This window comes from Alosa sapidissima, chromosome 16 (assembly GCF_018492685.1).
Source record: "Alosa sapidissima isolate fAloSap1 chromosome 16, fAloSap1.pri, whole genome shotgun sequence".
Lineage (NCBI taxonomy): Eukaryota > Metazoa > Chordata > Actinopteri > Clupeiformes > Clupeidae > Alosa > Alosa sapidissima.
In genome coordinates, this window is record NC_055972.1 from 7622301 (window position 1) to 7632456 (window position 10156).

Consider the following 10156-nt stretch of genomic DNA (forward strand, 5'->3'; position numbering starts at 1 on the left):
CAACCTGAGCGCACAGCTGTAGATTACAAACACTGGTAGATGGTCACTGATATCATTTAATAATAATCCACTTTCTATATTATCTATTAGGTTATTAGTAAATATGTTATCTATAAGTGTTGCAGAGTGAGAAGTAATTCGACTAGGTTTAGTAATAATAGGATATAAGCTTCTGCTGTGCATTGCATCAATGAATTCATCTATCGGTGTTAGTTTGTTGGGATTCAGAAGATCTATGTTGTAATCGCCACAGAGGAAAGTTACCTTTTGCTCGGTGTTTGTAACCATACTTTCCATCACCTCCTTGAACTTCTCTATGCTATTGTTGGGAGCCCTGTATGCGCAGCTGACAATGATGTTCTTCCTTTTCCCCATATCAATTTCAATAGTAATACATTCACATATATCATCAATTGCAGCCGTCATACTTTCAACAATCTTGTACTTAAGTCTTCTATCTACATAAAGTGCAACTCCCCCTCCCCTTTTGTTGCCTCTGTTCACATAATTCAAATTATAACCATCCAGCTCAAAATCCACCCCTTTTTCCAGACTAATTCAGGTCTCTGAGATGGCGATTATGCTGAACGGTGAGGTGAACTGGTCTAAATAGTCTTTGATCTTGTGAAAGTTAGCGTAAAGGCTTCTACTATTGAAGTGTATGATCTTTATATTGTGTTCTGACCTAAACATTTCGTTGAACTGATTTTCCGTATAGTAGTCACAATTTGTCACATTGTTGAAGGAGTTACTCTCTGGATCTATGTCTGAATCCAAGTCAAACATAATGTCAGTTGTAGTCTTGCGCATCCGTTTACTGCAACATCACAAATGTCATGTGAACACCCCCCCTCGGTCATACACGCTGTCATCCATCCACTCATGCGTATCCATGTTCTCAGTTGTATGCTTACACACCCATTTCTTGCCACATGTAGTATCACTAGTATGTCATAAGAACACTCACCCTCAGTCCCACACACTGTCATCCATCCTTTCACACGGTCACTCTTACACCAAGTCCACAGCTCACACATAAAAGCCGCACAGTCTGGTTTTGTCTTCCTAATCACAGAAAAGTATGTGTGAAAAAAGCAGCAATGATACAGAAACCTAAAGAAAATGCAGTACCAGATAGAAATCCTTTTCAGGGGAAAATATCTCCATGAAAACATAATATCCATCATTTGTAGTAAAGATAAAGTCACTGTTTGATGTTCTACCATTGAATGTCCAATTATTAACCTGTAGATTTTTTTTCTCGCCTTGCCGAATGATAAGTTTGTCATACCTCAGAAAGGCAATGTCCCCCCTCTCTCTGGCTTCTTTCATTTTAGGCAAGAGTTCCTTCCTTTTACTATCTCACAGCCTCTGGATATCCTCATTTATGAAAATACTTGTCCCCTTCAATTTTCCTACATTCCTTAGCACCATATCTCTGTCCTTTGTTCAATGGAATCTCACAATGACTGGACGTGGTCTGCCTTGAGTGCCATCACTGGAAATGTTCACCTTTCCGGCACGCATTGCCTGTTCCACTCCAATTGTTTTTGGGTCCAGGTTGAGTTTCTCTTCGGAAATTTTCAGAACTTTTTCCTCTGAGACTAAGTTATTTTCCTTTTCTGCTTCAGGAATGCCATCCATAATTAAGTTAGCTCTCCTTGCCTGGCTGTCCAGGAAGTCAGATTTTGCTTCCAGTATCAACATGGATTCTGCCAGTCGCTCAATATCTGATTCTTGTGATTTGCAGATTATTTGAGTTCCTTTACATGCAGATTTCAAATCATCCACCTCCTTTTGCGTGAATTGCAAACTTGTTCTTAGGTCTTGCAGATCTTTAAGCAATTCATCAATTCTTTTATTGGATGTATCCATAATAGTGCAAACAAATGCTTTGACATTGCTTTCTTGCTGCTGTAAAAGTTCTTTATAAAAAGCTTTTTGTTGTTCAAGAAGTTCTTGCACTTGATACACTTTGATCATTGTCTTTTCCCACTTTGTCTTTGTTCCCTCCCCACCAGCCATTTTGTCTTAGGTCTGGGCCCAACAAACTCTGGTTCAAAAACAGTCCCAAACTTTTCAGAAATCTTTCAATTTTGTACCTACAAGATTTAAGTACTTCTGCCCAATAGCTTTTGTAAAATGCTTTAGTATTAAAAGAAAGGATTTCAGAGATGTTTGTAGATTTGCTTTACCCAGTTCAGCAGTACTATATACATTTTTATTATATACATTACAGTAGTATGTAATGCAATATGTGTATAGACTGTACATGGTATAATAATATGCTGTGATTTCAGACTGCATGGGAGTTAAAACAATGAGGTTGTACTGTAGGTGATCGTCTGCACTCTGCACAGCTCCAAAATATACTATAAGTATCCCTATTTTCAATTTTTAATTAGATAATTTAATTATCACATTTTAATTAGACATTTTGACCTCCTGAAGCTTTTTTTTTTATTATTATTTCTATATTTTGGAACAATACAGTGTGCAGATCCTCCCCTTTTGTTTTAAAAAAGATTAATCACTTTGATTTACTGTATGACAGCAGTCTACAGTATATTTAGCTACATTCTTGTCTAGAGCCTTTCAACCTGTTCCGGGAGGGTTTCTGGTTGAAACGTTCAAAACCAACGCAGATATTTTGAAATTAAAATGAAGCTAAACTTTGACATAATGCTCTTACCGTCTTCCGTGCTATCCTCATGATTTACGGTGCACTCGGGTTCAAACTGAAAAGGCTATCTATCTATCTATCTACCTATCTATCTATCTATCTATATCAGTGGTCCCCAAACTTTTTCTTCCGAGGGCCAGCTCACTATGCCTGGCTCCAAGAGAGGGCCAGAGACTCGGAGTAGTTCTATATCAGTAACCATAAATAGCTTAGTGCTGTGAACAACAGCAGTCTACCTTAGTTGAATATTCTATTACATTTAATCATAGGCTATTGCAATTTAATACCATTGTTAGCTGTGTTTATATTGTCATCATGCCATATCAGTGTAAAATTAATTCAATAATACTAATAAAAAAAACGTTTGCATTCCCAAAAGTATTAGCAGGGAGTCCCAAAAGCATATTTTATTAAAAAATGTGTGAACTCTGAATTCTGTGTCTTTGCATACACAGCTCAAGTTGTGAATATCCTACAAATAATTTAAAGTTCTCAAACTATGAGAATTTTATGAAGTGCTGAAGTGGTCTGAAATGACCACCATTCTAACTTTCAGTCACCTGATGAGAACTTTGTGAACTCTTTGTATGAACATTTGAACGAGTGAATAAAAAATAGAAATAATTATCTCAGAAAATCCCAGAAATATGACTTGAATAGAAGTTAGTTAGTTAGTTATTAACAATTAATTGATACATTTTTAAAATACTTTGAGCACTGATGCAGTCAGCGTAGGCCTCTTACATTGTTTGCAGGTAGGCTTACATTTCATTCCGTTTTCGATGGCAAACGCAAAACAGCGCCAAAACAACCACCGGTGGACAAAAAGAGTATTAGCCTACATGTGTACTGTTAAGACTCGCCATAGAGAATGAATGGGGGAAATTGCGGAGGTTTTAGTTTGGCGATGTTGTACTCCCGTGCGGGCCGGATGATATATACTACGGACATGTTTTGGGGGGCCACCCAAAATGTGGTGGCGGGCCGTAGTTTGGGGACCACTGATCTATCTATCCATCTATCTATCTACCTATCTATCTATCTATCTGTCTTTATTATACGGCTCTTCACAATGCTAGTAGAACGCTCCATTGACTTGAATGGGATTTCCCAAAGTTCTAGCGGTAAATAAGTAAGGGATAATGTATAGAACGCCGGTCATTACTGGGAAAATAAGTCCCGACAGGGCGAACCGGACCCCGACGCGCAGCGGAGGGGTCTTGTTCCGCCCTGAAGGGACCTATTTTCACAGTAGGCCTAATGACCGGCGTTCTATACATTATCCCGCTTATACACAGCACATTGTCTCATGAGGAAGCTTCCCCAACACACATATTGCACACTGCCCTCTCCCCACATACACAGCACACTATCCCATCTCCCCTGTCATCCCCCCAACACACACACCAAGACCCTGGCAGTTGGGTTAGCCCCTTGAGCCGTGGATCTACCCAAGGTTTCTTCCTTGGTAAGGGAGTTTTTCCTTGCCCCTGTTGCTCTTGGGTGCTCCTTGTTGGTGCCCCCCACCCAATCCCAATCCTCCCCCACCTTTTTTATGCAGCCCTTGCCACTTAATCTACTAAACCCCTCTTCTACTGCACTCTTTACCCCCCCCCCCCCCCATTAATGCACAAATAGGCTGACACCAGACATAATTTCACTGCATTTCTTACTTCCAGTAACTATATGCATGTGACAATAAACTTCCTTGTATCCTTGTATCCTTGTATTTGTTGGTGTTTTTCTCTGTACTTGTAGAATGTATCTACAGAACTCAGCATGTAGAGATTCTATTGTGTGTTTGTTCCAGTGAGTATTAAGGTTTTGCACCTACGTCATAATGTCATGTGACCGTTTGTTTACAACTAGAGTGGTAGGCAAGAATGGTAGGCAAGGCACTGCAGAGAGTGGTAGGCAAGCCTACAACAGTCGGGTTGCATAGGCTACACATAGTTACAAATAGCTTCAAAATTGAAATTTTAATATCAAATATTGACCGGGATGCCGACCACTTGTGTAGGCCCTAACAGTTGGTTTTACAATAAGAAGCAAAAAAGCGACGAACGACCGCACAGCCTACCTATCCTCGTGGTTGTGGATGATCGTTAGCAGCTGTGAAGTCTTTTACTCTCAAGATGGCCTAATGGTGTAGCCTACTTTCTAAGTAGGCTAAAATACAACTATGTATCTACAGTCATCCAAAAATGAATTGCCAGAGATAGGCTGTGAAGGGAAAAAGTGCAGCATTTTAAACATGGCAAGATTATTTTTACCGGAACAGTTTGTTCTAATTTGTCTCGTGAAATTTGTGCTTGTGGACATCAATCACCTATCTTCTGCCCTTCTATTTCAAGTTATCATGAGTGTCATTTGATTATATAATCACAAAATAAATGAAAACAGAATAGGCTTATGTGCTATAGCCTACAGCTCATACATACCTACTTACCAACGTCTGGCTTTGAAAACAATGTTACATATTTTAAAGATAATAATTCTCAGTCTACATGATACCGAGTGTGAACGTATGTCTCATAGCCCATCTCGGTTTGTCCCCTGCACTCCAAAATCTGGCGCTAGTTAGCTGATGCTACCAACAGCTTTTTCAATAGTGGTGCTTCGGCATCGGGCTAGCCATGCAAATAAATCACTGTTTTACACCCATTTACGAGGCTCAATGTATCTCCACACTTCATTGGTAGACATCCGAGGGCCCTGACATTTAAAACGAGACATTGAGAACTTTGAAAAAGCACTGGTAGTTTACTTACAAGATGATTTATACAGATATCTTCACGAAGTTTAGCGTTTGCAGCCATCTTGAATTTAGTCATGATAAGTCGAGCAACGAGTAAGAATGAACAGGTATGATAAGGGATCAGATTCCAAAAATAATTCAGTGGAAATGCATGGATTCCAGTTTCTTCCAGTAGCAGCAACTGGAATCCATGCATTTCCACTGAATTATTTTTGGAATCTGATCCCTTATATGTCCCGTGGTGTATATAACTGTGCTGTGTAGACTTAAAGCTACTTTCCTTAACCACTATACTACCACCACTTCAATAGATATAGCTCTCATAATAAACAATAATATCACACTGTGATATAATTTTGAGTCTCGGTACATTGTTCACAACTGCTCACATGATTAAGTATTTCCAATACTTCCCAGCTAATGATTTGCATACACCACAGCTGATAGGTACGCATACAGCCTTATGTCTGTATAGCTAACCTCTCATGAACAGTTTTGAGATATGCAAAATAGGTGGTTGATTGATACTGTAAATTGAGCGAGCTGAACAATATGTCACACACATCACAAAAGAAGGTCACTAACTTTTTCACTGACAGGAAAGTTCAGTCACAGTTTGTGATATAAGCTAAACACATGAATATAAATGTTTAGAACATTCTTATTCCTGAATAATGCATTGGAATAATTTACAACAGTAAGTGCTCCCTGTCAGTAACTCAAGCTGATGTGAAGGGAAGATCTGACATAGTGAAGTGTGAGGAGGTGTTACTCAGAAATTGCAGGTGGTGTGTATTTGGCCTCATCAGGAAAATTGCTTTTTGTGTAGACACAATTACCAGGAGACAGCCAGGACAACTACAGGTGAGCTCACACTGTTTTCTTTTTTAATTTTAAGCAAATGGTGACACATTTGTAATTGAAAGCCTTGTACTCTCTATTAAGGGAGACAATTTCAGGACTAGTACAACTACACATATGATGCAGCAGTTTAAACTAATTGAGTTGCCAATTGATAAATTCTGATGATTAAATAGAATGATGAAAGGTGTTGAGCAAAAGTTTGTGGATAAAAGTGTCATTAATATCCAGAATTCTTGTCACTTAATTTCTCTAGGGACAAAGAGAACAAGTTCCATCTGAAATGGAGGAAGCTTACAACCAGACATCAGTGTACATTACGCCTACACATACCTACTTACCAACGTCTGGCTTTGAAAACAGTGTTACATATTTTAAAGATAATAATTCTCAGTCTACACATTTGGAGGACAACTTGGATTTGGCAATTCACTCTCTGAGTTTCTTAGCTGCGTTCCTTGGACTTTGTTTTGCTGTCTATGGATTATACTCTCTGGTCAAAACTGGTCTTTTTTCTCAAGTGTTTGTTATAAACCTGTTCATTTCTGATCTGATTCAAACTTTTGCCAATTTGATTGGAATTTCTAAAGAATTTGTGATTTCATCAGATTTAATAACCATCACTATCCATGACTTCTGGGATTACATGAGGTTAATCTTCTTCATTGGTGTGATGGCTAATGTTTGCTTTATGGTGTTAATATCTGCTGAGAGATATGGAATGATTGCTCATCCTGTTTGGTATAGAAGCCTCCACACGATCAGGACATCAGTCATTGTGTCGGTCACTGTTTGGGTCATATTGCCCATCATTGTGATCATCACTGGGCTCTATACTCCACATGTTGTGTTATCTGAACTCTTGGTTATGCTTCTCCCGTATCCCTGGATGATATTCTTTTTCGTGGGGACATGGAGGGCTCTCTCCAGGAATACATCAGTACCTCGTCATGAGCAGAGACGGATTATGAGAACCCTGGCTCTTGTTCTTAGCATTTATACAGTCTTATTTCTACCTTATGTGATGGTGGAGATTGACATTTACTACCCATTTGTAAACAACAGAACCTCATGGATTTACCTTGTGGAGTTTGCTTACTTTCTCATAGCACTGAATCCATTATTTGATTTTATCCTTTATTTATTTATGAGGAGGGATGCTAAAGATATCTTTAGGTCCCTATTCTGTTTTTGTAAGAGACATGAAGACGAAAGAGTTACAGAAACTGTCACAGAGGCCCAAGTCTAAACGTCTTCAATCTATTTGTTATTTAAAAAACAAAAATCACACAAAGAAAATGAACTACTGTACCATGAATGCACAATTGTATGGTCTGATGATTAATGAATAGCTGTTGTAACGTGCTCTCTGAATAATGTCTGTTACACTCAGTGGACCATTATATTCTTGTTATGTTCTATTTGTTTTTGTCAATGTCCTATGGGAACCCTGGCTCTTGTTCTTTTGTGTTTACTCCATGTTATTATTACCATGTAGTAACGTTCATTAAACTATGGTTTCACGTCTATATTCAGCTCTGGAAAAAAAATTAGAAACCACTGCACATGTTTTGATGACAGCCACAGTCATATTGAAAACTAGACTGCATTTCCGGCGGGAACTGCGAAAGTGTGCTTGCCCTGGTCCAGTCACCAACGTGAGCAGACAGTGACATACGCTATGCTGAACCTGGCTTGATCCAAGCATTCTAACAGTGCCTTTCAGTGTTGGAGCAGTAGCAATACCTCAAAAGCTCTATTCAACTATTGCCTTGCGGGGTGAATGCAGTTCGTTGGATTTTACCTGTGGCCTGCCTTCGAATTTAGCTTCTATGACTAAAATCAAATCAATAAAATAAAACAACAGCAGTGATTGGCTGCAAAAATAAATAATGTCACACATCTTGCACCTCTCAAACTGGGCTATCAGGTAACCTAGAGAAAAAATTGAAATTATGAAATATGACTAAGGCATTAAAATGCTGCTTGTTTGTCAGGATACTTTTTCACTGATTTATTTTAATATATTCCATCCCCTAATTCTGTTTTACTGGTTTATTTGACAAATAATCTATATGGATTTGCTCTATAAAGACCTTATGTCTGTTTGGGATTGTTTTGAGAGCCTATTGATGTATCTCAGAATAAAGGAATGTCCACAACATTAGTGATGTTTTTTTTGTGTGTGTGTGTGAATGTATTTTACTTAACTCATTGAATGTAGATGGATACCCATGAACGCATGTCTCTAATAGCCACAATAGGACTAATTTTAGCAACACCGTATTTTGTGTGGCCCATAACGACCCAGTGGATCAAAAAAAAATTCACATTCCTTGCTTGCTTGTTGGTACATTTTAATCCCATTCAGATTGCTACTTATCTGTGATGTAAGAGTTCAGTATAGGTTTAAGGTCTGGGGCAGGGATTTGACATTCTGTGACTTCTTCATTGAGGGCTTGCTTGGCAGCACTGTCCGCTTTCTCATTTCCCCTCAGACCAACATGGCCTGGGACCCAGCAAAAAACTACACTCAAGTTCTGGTTCTTTAGACGTTCTAGTTGATTAAGCTCAGCTTTGGTTGTACTTTTTGCGTGACATTAAAGCCTACTGGAAAGAATTTTAATTGCAATTTAATTGAATGCAATTTACTTTCACGATTAAATAAAATTAATGTATCCCTCTCACCCATAGTTTTCGATTTATTTACAAATGTACATAGGCCTACTGTAATTACATTTATACATAGTTATTCTACTGATCTTCATACTATTCATCCTGCACATAGACTTATTCTTACTACTCTTATAATGTTGTTTCTGCACTACAATGACACTGTTTCCACACTGCACATAGCTGTATGTTATGTACATATCTGTTATATATTTGTCATATTGAATATCCATATTTATTCTGTTTTATTATATTCTGTTAATACACTGCATATATCTATATTATTATTTCTACTATTATAATGTTACTATTCTCTGTGTGTGTAAACAAGACCCATAACCCTGTGCCAGTGTGAGCAAGAAATACATGTTAGAATTTGAATTAAAGTTAAATGTGCGTCTTAACTTCTAGTACAGTACGCTGTGTTTGGAAAATAGGGTCCCACTGGATTTTCATGTAAAATTTTTTGCATATTTTGCTAATATAGAGTCTAAGGAACAAGATTTTTTTTGTCTTCAAATTTTCACGTTCCATCTTTAGTGTTTTTTTCTATATGTTTTAAAATAAGCGATTATATCTAGTCTGAAAAGTGATTTTCTTCTAATTTTTTGACAATTAATTCCACTTTTTGCACACAAAACCCCCAGATAATGTAGAAAGGTTGTTGGTTCTAAAACAATATCCATAGTTTTCAAACTTTGAGTGTTTGAAAAGTGTAAACACACCTCCACCCTTGTTGCCTATGTCAAAAATGATTTCTTAATCTTTGCTTTTCTTGATGCTTTCCTTGACCTGCCATGTCATTCTATTGTCTTTTTTAAAAAAAAAATTGTCTTGGAAATAATCTTATAATAGTACAGGCAACACAGTACACCACTAGGTGTCATAGGCATGGGTAGTTGAGTAACAGTAGGCAAAATTAACAAACAAAAGAATATAAGGTACAAACAAACAGACAAACCACGGATGGCCCTCTCACAGCCTGAACTAATACAAAAAACAAATAACTCAAGGGAAAACATTGCTCAAACACTAAACCATGTGCATTTGCTCTCTTAAAAGCAACCGGCTATCCACAGCCAACAGGCTGGGCATGCAAGAAGCAATGAAGTCTTAGAATTAAGAATAAAGCCATGTTCTTCCAACAACAACAACCACAAACGCCCATGCGCCAAAAATTT

The 10156-nt window shown here is 37.9% G+C and overlaps 1 protein-coding gene across 1 annotated transcript; it reads left to right on the top strand.

The window, feature by feature from the left end:
- Window positions 1-6067: 6067 nt before the first annotated feature.
- LOC121684762 (uracil nucleotide/cysteinyl leukotriene receptor-like) lies at window positions 6068-7763 on the top strand. The gene is made up of 2 exons (XM_042064835.1): window positions 6068-6305; window positions 6559-7763. The coding sequence occupies exon 2, from the start codon at window positions 6586-6588 to the stop codon at window positions 7549-7551; it is 966 nt and encodes a 321-aa protein (XP_041920769.1). The 5' UTR covers window positions 6068-6305; window positions 6559-6585; the 3' UTR covers window positions 7552-7763.
- The last annotated feature ends 2393 nt before the right edge of the window (window positions 7764-10156 follow it).

Coding starts and splice junctions, on each gene's coding strand:
- LOC121684762 (XM_042064835.1), top strand. CDS start 6,586: ATGGAGGAAGCTTACAACCAGACATCAGTGTACATTACGCCTACACAT.